General features: G+C 41.7%; 2 protein-coding genes and 1 pseudogene across 2 annotated transcripts; 1 reads left to right on the top strand and 2 right to left on the bottom strand.

Annotated features, from left to right (window-relative positions):
- Window positions 1-598: 598 nt before the first annotated feature.
- On the bottom strand, window positions 599-8850 carry LOC130134943 (uncharacterized; annotated as a pseudogene).
- Window positions 8851-9815: 965 nt separating this feature from the next.
- LOC115674620 (GTP-binding protein BRASSINAZOLE INSENSITIVE PALE GREEN 2, chloroplastic) lies at window positions 9816-13222 on the top strand. Its single transcript, XM_030597070.2, has 4 exons — window positions 9816-9968; window positions 10087-11399; window positions 11885-12052; window positions 12544-13222. The coding sequence occupies exons 1-4, from the start codon at window positions 9842-9844 to the stop codon at window positions 12895-12897; spliced, it is 1962 nt and encodes a 653-aa protein (XP_030452930.1). The 5' UTR covers window positions 9816-9841; the 3' UTR covers window positions 12898-13222.
- Window positions 13223-13790: 568 nt separating this feature from the next.
- Window positions 13791-15987, bottom strand: LOC115674622 (protein EARLY RESPONSIVE TO DEHYDRATION 15). Its single transcript, XM_030597072.2, is given in 4 exon segments — window positions 13791-14099; window positions 14101-14180; window positions 14539-14926; window positions 15875-15987. Coding segments are annotated over 3 exon segments (477 nt in total). The 5' UTR covers window positions 14894-14926; window positions 15875-15987; the 3' UTR covers window positions 13791-14057.
- Window positions 15988-19584: the final 3597 nt, after the last annotated feature.

The following is a 19584-nucleotide window of genomic DNA, read 5'->3' as shown; positions in this document are numbered from 1 at the left end:
TTGAAAAGCCGCCGGGGCTCGTGCGCTACTCATAGATTGAGTTATGCATTGGATCCTTAACGCATTCAGCATCTGTCCTAAAGCAAAAGGGAGGAAAAGACGTTGGAGATATGGAATTGTAGAACTTCAGAGCACATCTTTCTTTGGATTAGACCTACCTAATAGACAAGCTCGGCCATCCGATAGGCCCGCCCATCACAAGGAGGGGCTTGGTCAGAAAAATAAGCCTGAATGGGCATGCATCGAGGATTTTTAAATGCCTAATGCACAATGAAACTGTGTTCTCCCATGGGAGCAGTTTCCTCATAGATCTTCTGTCATCTGATTTACGATGGACGCTGTCCTAAGGAAGCTTCAGTGTGAAGAGTAGGAACAAAGGAATAGGTCAAGAGCTTACATATTCAAAATGCTTTCTGCTTCAGTGGACATATATTGTACCTCATGTAGGAAGCAAGAGAATTGCCTAAATTACGGGACAAGAGTAAGGAAAGGAAAGAGCATCAAATCCAGCATTCAGGTAACGGGTGCACCTTCAATTCACATGCACTAGGCGTACGGTCTTGGATACATAATACAGCTATGCAGTTTAGTTGTGAAGAAAACAACCCACTGTAAAAGGACTTTTCCCAGTATACTTATGGAAAGATTTTGAATTTAAACCTCCTGACATCAATTCGAGCAGTGTCCTTCGTCAGACAATGCACATTTGGATAAAAGGATGATCCATGATCATGACAGTAATTTATAAATGTGGTGCTGTTGGTCCTGTACATTTCATGCCTAAAAGAGCAAGAGCCATTTACATCTCTAATCTTAGTTGTAGGGACTTATTTCATTTCATCGACACACAGTTACCTGTTATAGAGACTCTGCAAACTGTGGCTCCTCCAAATCAAGCTTTTGTCTCATGATGCAATTCATAAACCAGTCACTGCTGAATGTCCATGCTCCCTTCTTTACAGCCGCCAATGCTTCCTCCATATCTTCCTCACATGCTATGAAGATAGTCTTCGATGGATCATTCACTTTGTCCAGTCGACGAATAATCTGAATTTTCTCCGGGGAAAGGAAGAGATACTGAGCATAGACATTGAGGATAGAAAATATAAGCATGTTCAAATTATATGGACGTAAGGTTTACTTTTTCTGGTCAGACATGATGTGAGTTTCACTTATTCCTCTTACAGCAGATACCAGAAAAGTCTCACCATAATTTGACAGAATGAATTAACTGATACTGGATTGACGAGGTTACATCATTGTCTGATTTCAGCTCCCTTTCTCAACAGATGATTTTGAATAGAATATTTTGGCATACTCGACCACCCACATTTGTCCAATCTGTTTCCTTTAATAAATCACTAAGCATAATGATGGAAAGAATTGTTCATGTGCGTGAATGTTATAGGATTGCAAGAGAGACAGAGAAAACCACTAAAGACCAGATGATTACTCGATTGATTTGTTGAAAGATTATACAACTCCATTTATCTATTGAACATAAGGAGACACTCGAAAAACTTCAGTTACCTTATTTGATAATTATTTAAAAACTAATTCTTAAACTACCAAATATAGTTCAACTATTTCCTCTAAAGCGCAAATTATGTAATTGATATAGAACAGTTTCCTTAATAGAGAATGTTAATTAACTAAAAGCCTGGTGCAAACAGTAATTAGGAACACTGTTTGTAGCTCTATGCAATTATGTTACCACTTCAGCTGCTAGCACAACCAAGAAAAATTAAAGCTTCAGGAGATTCTTTATACTTACAGTTCCACCGGCAGCAATGACAATGGCTGTCAAAGTCTTAATGGGGGGTTGAACATGAGCTGAAATGCATACTTTATACCCTTTAAGTAGAGCCCTTGTCATAGTTTTTCCTCTGATAACGGCACCTTTTAACTCCGATCTATACTTCAGGGAATATTCTTTGTCATCTAATATATATGGCAGTTCATCTGTAACACATCAACATAAGAGGAGACAAGGTAAGACAGTTGAGCGATTGAAATAGCAGAGACTGTATCATTACTCTTGACCCACCCACGAATTTGCCTTCACGAAAGCTCTGTTTCAACCAAAGGGGCGAGAGTATCCAAGCTCTGCATAATGATGCAAATACCATGATATATATGAACAAACATAAGCAACATAGAGGTACTCCATATCTGAAAGAAAATGAACTAAAGCATGACAGCAATGAGAATTTTATAGTTATCTTTGCTACTGTATGCACATCAATTATTAGAAATAATTGGTCGGCTGAAGATACTGGCCTTAGATTTAGAGGAAGGATAAAAAGAAAGGCCAAGTTACATAATTTTTTTTATTTTTTTTTTTGGTAACCCAGGGAACCCCCGCACGGCCGACAGCCGGGAGGTAAACCCTGAGGGCGACACGTGCTAGCCACCACACACGTGCACCGGTTAAGTCACCCTGCGGCGCCCGGGATTCGAACACTCAACCTTTTGCGAGAGGAAGAGTGCCCTTTCCAGCAGCGCCACCCAGGCGGGTGGTGGCCAAGTTACATAATTGATATTTCCATAATGCGAGAAATATGAACAATCGTTGATAACTCATTTTGTTTATCGAGCCAAGAAATGAATTCATTTAAAAACTATATACACTTCAAGCTTGACAAGGAAAACGCATAGAAGACATATGTACGCAATTTGCAATATTACCATGAGTTATTACTGAAAGCTGGAAAGTTAATTATGTCGTAATAATTATTTGTGATCACAGGATATATTCTTTCTGCAGTTTTAACTTGGCGATTAGAATCAAGGATAACACCTACGACTTTAAAATCACATAGACCCTTAGGAGTGTTCACCAAGCAAAGTCAGGTATATTTATCTCGGGATTCAAATTATTTCAGGCAGGCTCAAATATCAGTAGTGTGTTCTGTCTCATCTCATTCATAATCCAGGAACACAGACTCCCAGCTGACTGTAAGTCAGGGAACTGGATAATCATCACTCTGAATGAAACAATGAAAATATCCCGACAGAAATTTAAACTAAATAATAACATACAAAAAGATGAGTCATTTTGCCAAAACCTGAAGAGGAACAACTGTTTGCTCAATCTACTTGTCAACAAAAATCACGCCAGCTGTATTCAGAATGCCATTCAGAAATTTGAAGCAAATATTTAAAACCAGCTGCAGATGCAACATTCCATTCCATGCTATAACATGTTGAACCTAATAATAGAATATCATGGTTTCATGTCCTAAGAAATTTCATACCCTGAGCAGAGGGCAGTGCAGAAATTCAGAGTCCTCCTGACTTTCCCAGTTACGATGTGTGTGCTTGTGCTTCCATCTGAAGCTACAACACCCCCAAGTCCTTCAATTACCTAAAAAACAAAAGACCAGTCATAGATTAAAATGTTGTGAAAGCACAAAATTTCGAAGTTTTGTGTATGCATCAAGATATACATGGCAATTAAGTTGTGAGAGAAATGAAGGGAAAATGAGAAAGGAAATTGAAGGAAAGAAGAGAAAGATAAATGCCATTCTATTCTTGTTTGGATGAGTCTTGAAGGCTAAAATTGTGGAGAGAAATGAAGTTAGTTAATAAACTAATCCTTCATCTTTTCTACTTTTCAAACAAAGTGATGGGTAGTATTCGAGCAACTGCAGTGGAACTTTCAAGTCATGTCCTCCCAATGAGCAGATATTCAGACAAATTGTTTCTCTCTTATTTGTACCTATTCCAAACAATTTCCCTCCACTATTCTCTGTTATTATTTTTTTTCACTATGCTTCCACTTTCATTCATCTCAAACATAGCAGTAGGCATAACTTTAATCTCTTTATGTGTGATCTATGTTTGTCATTATAACTTCGTCAACATGTCTTTTAGAATCATGCTTAAATAGCAAAAACTATCCCGTGAATCAGAATCTTTCCATAAATACATTGTCTGACAGCGATTTTGCAGCAATTTAAAATCCTAACATATGCACACTATGGGGTCTCTAAAATGAAATAGACGAATAACTACCACCATGCACATGTGTCAGGTGAAAAGTAAAAGGGAAAAGTGGATATACCTTTGTGAGATGGGCTTTCTTAGTATCTTCGGCAATGTCCATCAGCATGATTCTGAAGCATGCTTCTCCAGAATGAACTTCATTTTGAAGCAGTGGTGCTGATGCTGTGTCTAATGTGGTCAAATTTGTAGCAATATTTTCCTCATGGTTGCCAGGGATAGGTTCCCCTAGGAAGTTATTTCTTGGAAATCCGGACGAGCATCCTTTAAAGCAAGAATCATTTCCTTCACTTTCTAAAACTGGATATCTATCACAATGTAACTGACAATCAGGTTGTTGGCTTCCCTTCACTTTTTTGGACTTCAATGACGATAATGTAGCTTCCCAGACTATCCTCTTTTTGCCATGTCCAGAGCAATGACAGCAATCTACATCATCATGAGCTCCGCAGTCAGAAAGTTCAGCACTGTGTTTTTTGTTACGGTAGTCCACTTTGTTGGGAGGAACCTTGTCCTTACCACTGCCATAATTTTGAGAACATCCTGAAAGAAAGAACTGCAATCACTGAACTACGATAAGAAATTTTCTGATCATAAGAAAGAGGAGGCATATGAATAGAAGGCTTCAGTAAGGAGTATGGATCCAGACACTACTTCAGTCCTCGTTTTGGCCATAATTACAGAATCAGTGAGACCCGGGATAGTAAAGAGCTTATGTATTGGTAGAATCCTCAATGGACTCCCTTCAAAGTCAATTCTCTTCGCAGAAATTGTATATCATGTGATGCAGGAGAGTTATGTCAGTTCTTACAAATTTGTAAACCCCAATTATTTTATTTGTTTTTGTGAGAATGGGTGCAGATGCAATGTAGCTGTATTTTAGCAAATAGTCAAACAAAAAGAATAATCCGTGTCTTACCCTCAGCCTTCTTAGCTTCTCTTGTGATCCCATCTGCCAGCAATTCTTCAGGTTGACAGTTCTCTGTCCCGCTGGTCATTGCCAGAGTAGTACAATTTTCTCCTGAGGGACCAAGCCCCTGAATTTTAACGCAAGCAAACGAGGAGAACATCTTGCTTTGCCTCATAGACAACTTCAGTGAATCTGAAGGATCAACTGAAATATCCTTGCTAAGATGAGAAACCATGAGGGTTGAACCACCTGGAAAGCATAATGCTTTTCGAATGTCAGCCCTGACTGGAAGCCTGCGAGCTCTACCCTTGCTGTCAACCTCCGCAACTGATACAAAGCCCTGCAGCATTGATCAACTATCAGAAAGAAATCTAATGGTCAGAACTACACAATTCCTATCTAACATCTTTGAAACAAAATAATTTGGAGAATATAGATACTTAGAGGAGATTTCTTTGACGTAATGACTAATTGAACAGCATACAGGCCAGATAACAAAATTGGGAAATGGAGGGAAAAAATGAACTAATACGACCATGTAATGCTCTTCAGTACCGTTAGGAAAAAAGTTTCAAAATTACCATCTTAAACCAAAACTCTTCAGATTCCTTGTCTCCCCAGCAAAATATCGTGCAGATACCAACACTCTGAAGTCTAATTCTCAGTTCCATGAACAAGAGGCGGCCTATGCCCTGAAAAAGGGGGAAAAGTAAGTAATAAATAAAGACAGACCTTCAAGATCCGCTCTATTAACTATAATTTAGCTCGAAATGTTAGATGCTGCTTATATAATTTATCCTGAATAGAAATATGCAGTTGTCCAAATTTTACAATGTGTTTGTCTGTAGAGATTACGAGCATATGGCAATAGCATAAACAATAAGAGATGGCATCACAAGGAGAAAGGGCATTGTCATAATTACTTAAGCTTTCCTTTTTGTCCTTAAATGGCAATTTATTTGTGAAGAGCTAGCCTAAATTGAGCGAAAATGGTTTATAAGGAACAAAATGCTAATTTCTGGATATACACTTGAAATTACTTCACATAATCATGAATATCAACGAAAAATTCTATCTTTCTAGCATTAAGGACTAATTTATCACGCGTCGCTTTGACTAGCTCTCATAATTGTGAAATGTGTTGGCTCTTGAGTTTAGCACAGTCCAGAAATAAAGAAACTATGTTTGAGGTCATAAGAAGCACTACATTTAGTGAAAGAACAGGAGACAGGACCAGAGTGACAGCATCCCCCATGTCAAGCTACGTTTAAAAAATTGAGGCAATAAGACAAAAATGAGCTAAAAATTAACCTTATGCTGGTAAATTGCACTAACAGCAGCGAGAGGAATCTCAGCATAATGTGTGTCAACAGGCACTATTTGATAAGTAATTGCAGCCAAAACCTGCGTGAATGAGATGAGAGTAGTTATTAATTCGAACAGCCAAGTAAATTTTGTGTCTCTGGGCATCTCATTTCTTCATCAAACTGTTGAATGCATTGGCACAAGCAAGAAGTATAATATAGCACTATCAAAGATAAACTTCATTTTGTCTCAAAGATTGTTGATCATCATCAGAACAAAATCAATCAACAATGACTGAGAGGCATCTGCCAACCTGAAGATTCTTGAGGTTGTACACTGCCTAGGGGTTTACAGCGAGGTTATGGTGTCCATAGACCCCTCCCCTATATATATATAGAAGAATGGGAAGGGTGGAATGATGATTAATGACCTTGTATACTTCAGAAAGTCATTTTATCCTAATATTGATTTGCAAAATACTCATGCAATGCACTGGTGGAGCACCGTACCCAATTATAATGATTTGTTAGAATAAATGAGTTCATGACACGAATGACGCAGTTGCAGAGTCTATCATGATGCACAGTAGATGGGCCTTTCAGGTAGAACATTTGCATCAATCCAATGACTGTGATCTAAAGCTGTAATTTAGGGAACAAAGCATCACTACTGGTTGCACTGCATGTGAGAAATGGCTGGAGCATTCTTTGGATACCAGACTTCGAGCGTGAATCTCAAGAATTTCCAGCAGGCAGATTACATTTTGCAAAATATGGCTTCCAAAAGTATGAATATCTATAGAAACCTAAGACATTTTCTTCCATAGCAGTCTGGTTTCTGCTGAGCAGCAAGTGGTGTGGAAGAATATTAGCATAAGGCTGATAAATGGAATGGCTAACAGTCAGATGGTTGCCCATTTACCGTATGATCCACTGTTGCTTGGGCATATAGATCAGGATTAGGCCATTATTATGTCCATATTACTATTGCATGACCCACAAATTTGGTGCCAAGTGCCAACTCCACATGGAAACCAAATCAACCACTATTGCATACAAGTGCTGCAGCTCCAGGTAAATTCTTAGCAGGACGCCATGGCATCGCGCAGGGTGGAAAAATAATTTTTTTAAAGAGAAGGTAAATACTATGACTACCTCCTCAAGACCTTCGGGAGACTTTCTTTTCAAAAGCAGTGTGCGGTATTTTCTGCAATAAATACCAAGATACAGTCAAAAATGATGGTAGTAGTTCATTGAAAGCCCCAGAATTAAAAACAGAAGAGTAATCAGTTCAAAACAAAGTGCAGTATCTGAAATTCTAATGTGAATAAAGGATGGAAAACCACCAAATTTGGATATGGTCAGAATGACATCAAGAAAAAGAAAAGGAAAAGCACCATACCCATTGGCGAGGCATCGTTCGAGGAACATCGACTCCTTCCCCGTATTAGCAGCATAATTCATTGCAGGTAGCTCTTTCGAATACAATTTTAGCACTTCCTGCATGCAGGTATGCTCTTAATTAGGTCTAGTGAAATGATCCAACAGGACTGATCAATATAGTGCTGCTGAAAACTGATCAGAAACCATGTGATCAGATATGCTAAACAAGGAATCGAAAGAAACAGCACCCAGATAATGGATATGGTATGATGACACAGAGGCCAGAGAAAAAAGAAGAGACCTGAATCAGCGATCTGCAACGGGAATCGGCATCTTTCGGACTAACCAAGACAAAATAGTACTCGTCGCCCGAGAATGTGAGCTCCTCGCCTGAGCCAAAACATGTTCAGAAAAGCAAAAAAAAACGTCAGATGAACCGGTTACGCCTAACCGAGCTTATGAAAAGGGGACGGTGCTAGTTCACCTTTACATTCGGCGAGCCTATTTCCATCGTTGCTGCTCCTACTCACATCTCCTTTCACTACCAAAATCCATTCAAAACGAGCGTGTACAACAATAATCAGCGAACGTTCGAAGGTAACTAACTAGGTGCGGCGTTCAGACGTGGACACGATGGCACCCGAGAGAGAACAAAAAAAAACGAAGCAACCACGCACGAACAGAGACGCGACGCACACGCAGGACCTCCTGCGATTCATCGGTACCTGCGATCTTGATCTGCGCCTTTCTGGAGACGGATATGCCGAGGCATTTCGAGTCGGATTCCAGAGCGAACTTCTTGGACTCGATCGTCACTTCGCAGTTGCCTGCGAGGAAAACGACGCGGGAAAAACTTCAGTTCGATCGACGCCGGGGAATCATCGCCGGACAAGTCCAAAACAAAAAAACGAGAGAGCGAGGTCGAAGCGGTCGAGGTTCTAGATGATTCACCGATGGCGATTGGAGAGGGAGGAGACGAAGTTCCGGTCGGCGCCGTCGCCATGGGAGGTGCGAACGGGAGCTTCTGGAGTTTTTCCGGCGCGGGTGTCGTCGTTTGGGCTTCGCAAGTGTGTCGAGCAAGTGACTAATCAGGCGGGAAAACGATAATTTTAGAAACGCTCGCGCGATCTTTTGATTCTATTTTCTTGGAATGATGGCGTGGGACGTCCCGGACTTTCCAGGTTTTTGCAATATCGTCCCTAGATTTTTTATCATTTTGCAATTAGAACGAGCTATACGGCTGTTCATTCACCTTGACCCCTCCCGAGAAGCTCAACAAAAATGGTGACGTGGGCATCAAGTGCAGCCTACCCCATTAAAAAGAATTAAAACATAAAAAAAATTTGAGTTAATACCACGAAAAACTTCAAACTGATAAATTTATCTCAAATTAATTTTTTAACTATCAAAAACTCTAAAGTGCTACACATGTGACTAATTTACCTTAAACTAATTTTTTGACCATAAAGAACACCAAACTGGTATATTTGTGACAAATCTACCATCTGTTAAATTGGATTAGTATCTCGAAAAATCACAAAAACCGATGTACCCGTCAACTATCACGTATAATCTAACTCGTGCCGTTATTTCTATTTTCTTAAAGATTATATTGTCGGCGCCGTGTTGTGATTGCTAAAGATTGAAAATAAGTTAATAGTAACAATTGAAAACACAAACCTCTTCTTTTGGTCAGGAAAAACATTTTCAAAATCTGCTGATATTTATGTTTGTTTGTGAAGCAAGATAAATGGGCAGGAATCAAAATTTGGAGATAAAATTTCGATCTTTTCTTAATATTCTCCTCACAAAAAAATTTTCTTTATTCGTTAAATTGGCCCCCAGGCAAGAGCAATCAAATTAGGATTTAGAATAGTACAAGTTGTTTAACGCAACTCTTAATTTGTCAGTAATTGACGAAAACAATAGCGTAGATAAAAAAAAGAACAAGAAGAAGTATTTGCTGCGTTTGTCAAATTTAATTTAGGAAAGAAAATAAATAAATAAATGGGAAATCATCGGGAAAAATCGGCATTTCATTTACATCTGACAACATAAAATGAGGTTTTCAATAAGAAAAGGCAAAGAGAAAAGGTGAAATTGGATTAATTGACGGTAAAAGTAAAACGGGGGCGTATAATAATACAGAAAATTAAAATAAAATGAGAAATCATCAAAGGAAAGTCACGCGCTCTGTATCAGCGGCGGCCGAGCTCTATCGCCTCCGAGCCCCACGAAAATGGCGACGGCGCTACCTTCATCGCCCCTCTCTTCCATCACGATCACGCTCAGAGCTCTCGGCGGCAATGTCGTCGGAGCATTCCCCGCGACAACAACAAGAAGGACGAAAGCTCGTCTCTTCCCAAGTAAGTCCACTCTCTTCCGCACACCCTTTGTCGATTTCCAACTGATTACGAGCGGAAGAAGGGGAAGAAGATGATATCAAGACCGTCGTAGATAAAGAAACGCCGCTGTTATGCTCAGGTGGCAACAAAGACCGGAACTTTGCGCTCGTGACCTCGGCTGTGGAGACGAGCAAGAGAGGCGAGGGTAAGGTCGCGCGTAGGAAGAGCGTTAGGAGTCCGGTTTTGAGCGAAGGGAGGGACGAGGATGAGCAGCGCGGGCAGATTTGTCCCGGGTGCGGGGTCTTCATGCAGGACGAGGACCCGGACCTTCCTGGGTATTACCAGAAGCGGAAGGTCGGTGAGGGAGAAGCGTCGGGAGATGAGGATGAGGATGAGAGTGGTGATGGTGTCGTGGAGGACCATTTCGAAGAAGAAATCGGGGAGCTTGGGGACGTTGTCGAGGGTCAATTGGGGATGGATGGTGAGGTGGGAGGCGAGTTTGATTGGGAGAGTGATGGATGGGAGGGGGAGTTCTTGGAGGACAGCGGTTCGGAGGATTTGGAATTGGATGGTTTCACGCCCGCTGGAGTTGGGTATGGCAACATCACGGAGGAGATTGTGGAGCGACAGCAGCAGAAGAAGAAGGAGAAGTTGTCGAAAGCCGAAAGGAAGAGATTGGCTAGAGAGGCTCGGAAGGAGATAGAGAAGGTCACGGTGTGCGCTCGATGCCATTCGTTGAGGAACTACGGGCATGTGAAAAACCAAGCAGCTGAGAACTTGATACCCGATTTTGATTTCGATAGGTTAATCACCACCCGTTTGATGAAGCCCACCGGAAACGCAAATTCTACTGTTGTGGTTATGGTGGTTGATTGTGTCGATTTCGATGGGTCTTTCCCGAAAAGAGCAGCAAAGACCTTGTTCGAGGCAATTGAAGGGACTAAAAATGACCCGAAGCTTAATAAGAAGTTGCCCAAGCTTGTTCTTGTGGCTACAAAGGTGGATCTGCTCCCTTCTCAAATTTCGCCCGCAAGATTAGATAGTTGGGTCCGGCACCGTGCTAAGGCAGGAGGAGCACCTAAGCTAAGTGGAGTTTATATGGTCAGTTCTCGTAAGGATTTGGGAGTGAGGAATTTGTTGGCGTTCATCAAGCAGCTGGCAGGTCCAAGAGGAAATGTGTGGGTAGTTGGGGCACAAAATGCTGGAAAATCTACTCTAATTAATATTATGGCAAGGAAGGAAGGAGCAAAAATCACGAAACTGACGGAAGCTCCCATTCCTGGGACGACACTGGGTATTTTGAGGATTGGAGGGATTCTGTCAGCCAAGGCAAAGATGTACGACACGCCAGGGCTTCTTCATCCATACTTGATGTCTATGAGACTGAACAGGGATGAGCAGAAAATGATCGAAATAAGAAAAGAGCTACAACCTCGGACTTACAGAGTGAAGGCAAGCTTCTTACCAACAAATTCTTTTACATAAATTTTTCATCGATAGTGATACCATATCATGATAAACGGCATGATACATTCCCCTCTATCACTGACTTACAAGGTAAAGAGTTGAACTTGACGTGCTTAAGATTTTCTGCACTAGGATTACCTTTTAAGGGCATAAACTGTCTCTTTATAGCCAATGTTGTGATTAAACGATCTCAAAAAACATGCTTATTGAGATGAGGTGGTCACCAGTTTCACCAGCCTAGTAAAGGTCTTCAGTTTAACAAAAGGCCTTTTTTTCCTCTTCCCCTGGAAGGATTATAGATGGCGCTGGCAGAAAGCTGGAGGATATGTGCCTGTATAGACTTTTAATAATGTGGGACCTTCACGATACACAGATGTTGGGCATTTCTAAGCTTTGTGTAGGTGCGTTCCTACAATGGATGCTTGAGTCGGTTGTGCCATAGGAACTAATTCTTCCTTGTGCTTTTGTAGGGTGGGCAGGCTGTGCATGTTGGTGGCTTAACGAGATTAGACCTTAATCAAGCTTCTGTAGAGACAATTTATGTCACGATCTGGGCATCTCCAAGCGTCTCTCTACATTTAGGGAAAATTGAAAATGCTGAAGAGATTTGGAGAAACCATGTTGGCATAAGGTTGCAGGTAAGTGCCTGGCGAATTTTTTTACTACAAGTAACATGGGGTTCCTCGTTTATCAATCAAAACAATGGAGTTCCTAGTTTGGCTTATATATATTCTTGTTCTGGTTTGATACTGTAAATGTGTATTTCCGTACTTGTTTCCCTACTCAGTCGTAATGAGCATATTGTAGCTGAAAATGCCTGAGCTTGTCCTTAGCTGTTTGGTTTCTCTCCACATATTGCTCTGTGTCCTTGAGTTTTGAAGCTGAAAGAACATTTCAAATTTGGGATGTAATCGCATCTTCAGAGTTTATTTTAGCTTACTGAGTCTCAATGTTCCGTCACGTTTCCTTTTCTTATGGGAACGTGCACTTAAAAGCTTGACCAATTTAGAACTGAATTGTTGGCAAATGTTGTGATGGGTGTCCACGTGGTCGCTGACAAAATAAATTTGTCCAAACTAAATTCAGTGTTTCTTGTGACAATGATTCTGAGTTCTCTCTTTTTTCTCAGCCTCCAGTTGGAAAAGAAAGAGCCTCTGAATTAGGCAAATGGGAGGAAAGGGAAATCAAAGTTTCCGGGACCAGTTGGGATGTGAATAGTTTGGACATTGCAATAGCTGGACTCGGTTGGTTTTCTGTAGGTCTCAAGGGTGAGGCAACCCTGTCATTGTGGACATACAATGGCATCGAAGTCACTTTACGAGAACCTTTGGTTCTAGATCGGGCTCCTTTCCTTGAAAGACCTGGGTTCTGGCTGCCGAAAGCTATATCTGAAGCCATTGGCAACCAAAACAAACTTGAATCCAAGAGAGAGAAGGAACTCCAAGAGGAGACTGATGATTTGCTTTCTCAGGTCTCTGTTTGAAGCATGAACGCCCTTTTGGCGATGTAATTGAGCATTAAGGTCTGTGGCAGAGATTTATAGGCCATGGGGAACAATGCAGCCTTTTTGTGCCGAGCGCTTGGTTCATGTGCCCACAGACAGAGCTCCCGCTTTTTGTCGGCTTTTTCAAACACCAATTTTGGATTCAGAAGGCAGGGGAGGTGCAAATGAATCAGTGTGAGTACTGATGCTGCTACAACGATGTCAGAATGTCATCAGCTGTTAGATGATTGTAGAATGATTCAAACTAAATGTAACAACTGGTTTTCTATTCAAGGGGTTGATAAAGATGCATCTCTTGAAATTATTCACGAGGTTTGCCGGCGCGAAAATCTTCCTTTTCTTGAGGCAGCATCACTTAAACCAGTGTCCCTTTTTTTACTCAACTAAGTAAGTTCTAGTTGCATCTTAATCTGCTAATGTCGAAATTATTCCTGTGGAGGTAGGTGACCCTTTGGTTCAGGACAATGACGTCCGATCTAGTAATTCTCGATGGAAAAATCGGGGAAGAAATGACAGGTAGAGGTAGGTAACCCTTTGATTCTCCTGCTGACGATATCGATGTACGGAGGAAAGTTGTCGAAGAGACTAGGTTATAAAGTTCAGAATTGGAAGGTGGTATGTTCCACGAAATCCAATCAGCAGTCACCTTAGTTCACTATCGGACCCAGTCAGTGGCATAATCCTTAAAACATTCTGTTTTCCTCATCATCCTACACTCGACTCATTTGACGTTGAGAAGATGGCGAGGTATCACAACGCGGCTGGAAGTAACAAAGTTGTCAAAATGGCCGTCCCAAAATACTATGAAACGTCCCTTTGCGAAACTACAGCTCTGTACGATGAAACATATGAAAACAGATGCACGAATAAGGTAGGCTGAACAAGTGGATTTCTCTTTTCTTTTTCTAGTTGATTGTACACTTTGATTTTTTTACATTTTCACAAAGTGCCTTTGGTTAAGAAAGGAAAATACATGGCAGAGGGTCAAGGGCCAGATAAAGCGACCTTGCTCTACAGAAAGAAGCTACAGGAAACAGGAAAAAAGCTACCCCAGTAGGGATGCAAGCCTACTCTGAAGAACTATCCTGAGAGGGAACTTCAGCGAGGCTGTTGGATGAAGCGGGGGCTGCATTTTGCATTCACATTCTTGGCTGGCTTCTCCGCATATTTTGCCGGTTCTTTCTTTGTCCATTGGCGTTCAACGTCCAAAGACTTGAACAAGTCTGCATTCTGCTTCATTGGCGCAATATCTTGAAGGCCTGCTAATTCGGAGAAAACAAGAACAAAGACCATTATTTGTTAGGAGTTCGACATAACCAAAGAAGACCCAACAAGTTTAAGCAAGTATGCCCTCTTCTGCAAGTATGGCTTTCTCATAAAAGCTGTAGAGCTCCTTAAATCTACATCAAATGAAGTTTTTCTATTCCAGTTTTGGATTTGTGATCAGTTTTGATATAGATTAGGATGGAGAGATCTTTTCGCTTGCTTTGGTCCTATACTTCTTAGACACTGGGCATAAGCTTATTTTGACTGAAAGGAGAGAGATGGAGTTATCATGAGAAAAGTTACAAACAATGAACATTTCTCCCAACAAGGACTTCCAGGAATCTAGCAGTATACCTTTTCCGCTTGTTCCATCGAATGGTGGAAAACACAATTCGTTCCCCTCAGACTCAGCAAATTGGATGAACTCCTCGAACTGGGATTCCATGATGGAAAAATCTTCAGCATTGAGATCAAAGGTATCTGGAAGCAAATCTGCCACGTCGCTACCATAAGGTTCATCCTCCAAGTCCACATTGTCATAAAGCCCTTCAGGATGTTCGCTGAGCCAGTAATCACGATACCATGTAGAGGTCGTAACCAGCTGCCACCATTCTGGGGAGAAATCCTCGACTTGGCGAACAGCGGCGGGTATGAATAGAGGGGCATCTGGGTTCAATGTGGACGACCTTCCTCCTGAAACAAGCGCCATCTTCGAAATAACTTGCCTCTAGCAACTCCCTATCTGTTCACCAAATGTTAAAGAAAGAATCAGAAGTAATTCGGCATCAGATGCGTCATAGAATAAACAAACCACAGCCATATTAAACAGATCATGGAGCCCATATCCCTTCTCTCCCTCTAGATCAGCAGATCATTTGCGATCAACTAGCCAAGAGCTAGATCAGTGCATACAGCAGAAAAGAACAGCTGCTGTGTGATTATATTATCTTTCCAGAGACCCAAACAACTAGCACAATACCCATCCCACGAGCTCCTTTTCTTTCCTCGTTTTACCATTCCATTGGGATCCAAAAAAAAAAAACAAACCTTTTCTCAAATTCTACCAACAAACATAAGACCAGATTGTTCTTCCGCATAACTATTTTCGTCATGCAAGAAAACAAGACCAAACCTAGTACCAAACATCCTATAATTTTGCTACTAAAACCCTCAAAACGTCCCAATGACCATATTTTGCCGCGACCTCGAAGTGATCCTCGCTGTTTGAGCTCTCCATGCCGTTATCGACCGCAACCGCAACACAGACGCTCGCTAGAGCCTCCAAAAGCCCTAATATATTCACAAACACGAAGCTAACAAGCTCAAACGGTACATAACGCGAGGAGAGCTGATACAAAAGCGCGATTATCCTCCTCCTCCTCCTCCCAAATCAGCGCGAGCTCGCCACAGATCAAAGCAAACAAGCTACGAATCTCTCCAAAAAAACAGAATCCCTCGGCACTTCAAGACAATCAAACGGCACGGACGAATCCGTACGTCAACAAAAAAAAAATCGGGGAAAAGCTCGATCCATCTTCAACTTTCTCTCGGATCCAAGCGAGTCAACATGGGATCAGCAAGCGCAGACTCGAATTCGACTGTAATCTCTAGTTTACGCGCGATCGAACCCGCGAAAAGGGCGCTCGAAATCCGAGAAGGATTGAAAACGAGAGGCCATCAGTCGTATTACCTTGAACGGCGGCGCAATATCTCCGAGAGACGAGACGAGAGAGCGAGAGGGGGCAAATGGATTTGGTCGGGTCGGGTCGGGTCGGACCGGATGGCGAGGCGTGCGTGGTACAGTGGGAGAGGTGGGTGGGTATATATAGAGGGAAGCGGGCCACGAACCTAGGCGGTGGGGGCGAGGTTCGGCGGAACCGAACCTGCCCACTGTATGGCCCCGCCAGGAGAATCGCGGTCACGAGCCGGTAATCGGTGGTCGGTGAAGAAACCGCGTTTTTTTTTCTTTCCTTTCTTTTGGTCAGCAGAAACCGTGTTTTGGGAGGGGTTACTTTTGTTGACCTTCGTAAAAGACGGTGTCGGTTTTGTGGTAAAACAGATTTTCATTTTGACCTCGTAATAAAAAGGGAAAATAACACAAACAGTCCATGAACTTTGATCTAATATGCAATATGATCCATAAATTTTTAATTTGCTTTGATCCATAAACTTTAACTCAATGTGTGCCAAATAATGTATTTAGTTTATGTGAGTTTTGTTTTATGCGGACAGAAGTCCAATAATGTACTCGTTCTAAGTATGTTTTGTCTTATCTGGACCGTCGTCCAGCATGTATTCCCCAATGCCTATATAAGGCCATGTAATCCTTCGGTTTGGAATAAGAGAGAAAGTTGTGAAATCTAAATCCTCTCACTTTCCATGCCTTTCTAAAAATCTCTTTCTTCAAAGCCTGACATGATCCTCTAAGAAATGCAGCTCGGCCAGTTGGGCATAACATCATCCTGGTCACTCTGAGCGTCTCTATGCTCTGAGCTAAATCTCCGGGTAGTTTTGCAGCTAAAAAGCAGTTCCTGAAGGGCTTGAACAAGAGGTTCGCCCATGTGGAATAGCATACCTGCTGTAAGCTGACCTGGTTTTCCCTGGCTCTCAGCATAGATCCCCTCATTGCCGAATTTTTAATTTGTTTAATATTATTCCCAAACTTTTGGTACATGTTCAATTTGGTCTCTAACTATATAAAAATGTTCAACGTAATCCTTTACGAAGAAATTAGACAAGAAGACACGATTTAACGAGGTTCAGCAATGTGCCTACGTCCTCGGGTAATCCTCTCTCAAAGTTTTTCTTTTTTGTTATCTTGTCTTTGAGAGAGGGACTGCCTTTTATTGATGAAGTACAGGAAAGGAAGACAACGAGAAAACCTAAAGCCAAAATAGACAATTCCCAAAATTACAGAAATCAAACAAATCTACATAATTTCTTCCCAAAAGAAAGAGAACCAGCACCAATCACGCCAACACTCCCCCTCAAGTTGGAGCAAAGATATCATCGGAGGTCAACTTGCTCACTATCTCTTGAAATGGCCCCTTAGGAAGAGCTTTGGTGAACACATCCGCCAATTGTTCTCCACTCTGGATATAAGTTGTCTCAATGGTTTTGTCTTGAACCTTTTCCCGTACGAAATGGCAGTCCACCTCAATGTGTTTAGTCCTTTCATGAAACACAGGGTTCAAGGCAATGTGAGTAGCGGCTTGGTTGTCACAAAATAATTTCGTAGGTGAATCTGAAGGCCTACAACCCAATTCTTGAAGTAGCAGTTGTAGCCAAACAATTTCACTAGTAGCAGATGCCATTGCTCGATACTCTGCTTCAGCACTTGACCGGGCAACCACAGATTGTTTCTTACTTTTCCATGTGACAACATTACCTCCTACGAACATACAGAATCCAGAGGTGGATTTTCAGTCATGAGGGCTTCCAGCCCAATCTGCATCCGTATATCCGACTATTTCTGTATGACCATTGTTCTTCATCAATAAACCTCTCCCTGGTGTGGCCTTTAAGTACCTTAGCAGATAATCAACTAAACACATATGTCCTTGTGTAGGATTTTGCATGAACTGACTCACGAAACTAACAGCATAAGTAATATCAGGTCTGGTAATAGTTAAGTAGATTAGTCTACCGACAAGACGTTGAAATTGACCCACATCCTGCAAAGGAAAGTCATCCGAAACCATTTTCTTGCTGTAGTCCATGGGAACACTAGCTGGTTTTGCACCTATCTTGCCAGTCTCCTTCAATAGATCTAAAACATATTTTCGTTGTGAAAGAAACAAGCCTTTGCTAGAATTTGCCACCTCAATGCCCAAGAAATATTTCAGCCGTCCAAGATCTTTAATATCGAACTCCTGGCGCAACTGAGTTTTGAGCACATCAATCCCTGACTGATTACTCCCAGTGATGACAATATCGTCGACATATACAAGTAATACCACAAGACCATTTTCATCAGTCTTGGTAAACATAGAGGAATCTGTTGCTCCCCGCTTATATCCAAACTTAAGAAGCGAGGTGCTAAGTTTTCCATACCAAGCCCGAGGGGACTGTTTGAGTCCATATATAGACTTCCTGAGTCTACACACCATCCCTTCTTCTCTTTGCAAGCGGTGCCCAGGCGGAAGATCCATGTACACTTCCTCTTCGAGATCACCATGAAGGAATGCATTCTTCACGTCCATTTGAAATAAGGGCCACCCGCAATTGACTGCAACTGACATAAGAACCCTGACAGTATTCATTTTTACAACAGGAGCAAAAGTTTCCTTATAGTCAATACCATAAGTCTGGGTGTATCCCTTAGCAACCAACCTGGCTTTGTAGCTCTCTACCGAGCCATCACTATTATATTTAACTTTATAAATCCAGCGACACCCAATAGTGCGCTTTCCATTAGGCAAGCGAACTACATCCCAAGTATTATTCTTGTCAAGCGCTTGTAACTCATCTTTCATGGCTTCAACCCATACAAGTTGCTTGCTAGCTTCCTCAAAACTATTAGGTTCTGTGGTCTCTTCAAGAACAGATAAAAAACCAACAAAACCAGAAGATAACTTGTCATAGCCAATGTGATTCTGGATGGGATACTGTACCGTGTGATAAGTGGTGAAGTCTTGAAGTCGTGTTGAGGGTCTAGACACACGGGTAGATCTCCGAACAGGAACTGGAGCTGCAGGAACAGGTTCAGAAGCAGTGGGAATCAATTCGGTAGCTATCCCATCCGATGCTGTCCTTGGTGTAGGCATTGATTCAGGGCTGTTATTGCTGATTACTTCTTCAGTCTCATCTATTCCTTCGGGCTCATTTCGCGGGTTACTTCCAATTCCAGGGCCATTGTTCAACTCATCCACCATGGGAATAGGAGCTAATTCAACTGTCAACTCATTGTACTCCCCCTGAATTGGACTCCTGGAATGAAAAAACATAGTTGATTCATCAAATGTAACATCACGCGATATATACATCCGCCTAGTGGTTGGATCAAAGCACTTGTACCCCTTTTTTGTTGATGAATAGCCCATAAACACACACTTCTTGGCGCGAGGGTCAAGCTTACCACCACTTCGAGAGTGCACATAACAGACACACCTAAAAACTCTCAAATGCCAGATATTAAGTTTGCGCCCGTAAAGGATTTCCATAGGAGTCTTGTAACCCAGAACACGACTAGGAAGTCGATTAATAATATAACAGCTAGTTAAAACAGCATCGCTCCAATAAGTCTTCGGCATGCTTCCAGAAAATAATAATGCTCGAGTCACCTCAAGAAGGTGTCGATTCTTTCGTTCGGCCACCCCATTCTGCTGAGGTGTATCTACACACGAAGTTTGATTAATAATTCCCAAGCTGCTCAAATAAGATTGGAAGGTTTGATTGGAA

The sequence above is a fragment of the Syzygium oleosum genome, unplaced genomic scaffold (genome assembly GCF_021117445.2).
Source record: "Syzygium oleosum isolate NSW1041296 unplaced genomic scaffold, Sole_v2.1 Sole_v2.25, whole genome shotgun sequence".
Classification (NCBI taxonomy): domain Eukaryota; kingdom Viridiplantae; phylum Streptophyta; class Magnoliopsida; order Myrtales; family Myrtaceae; genus Syzygium; species Syzygium oleosum.
The sequence above is the reverse complement of the archived record's forward strand: the minus strand, read 5'-3'. Positions and strand labels throughout refer to the sequence as shown.

What these genes read in the sequence shown, in the direction of transcription:
- LOC115674620 (XM_030597070.2), top strand. Translation starts at nt 9,842, where the DNA reads ATGGCGACGGCGCTACCTTCATCGCCCCTCTCTTCCATCACGATCACG. An exon ending in CTCGGACTTACAGAGTGAAG is followed by an intron (nt 11,400 to 11,884) that starts GCAAGCTTCTTA and finishes GTGCTTTTGTAG; the next exon opens with GGTGGGCAGGCTGTGCATGT. An exon ending in ATGTTGGCATAAGGTTGCAG is followed by an intron (nt 12,053 to 12,543) that starts GTAAGTGCCTGG and finishes CTTTTTTCTCAG; the next exon opens with CCTCCAGTTGGAAAAGAAAG.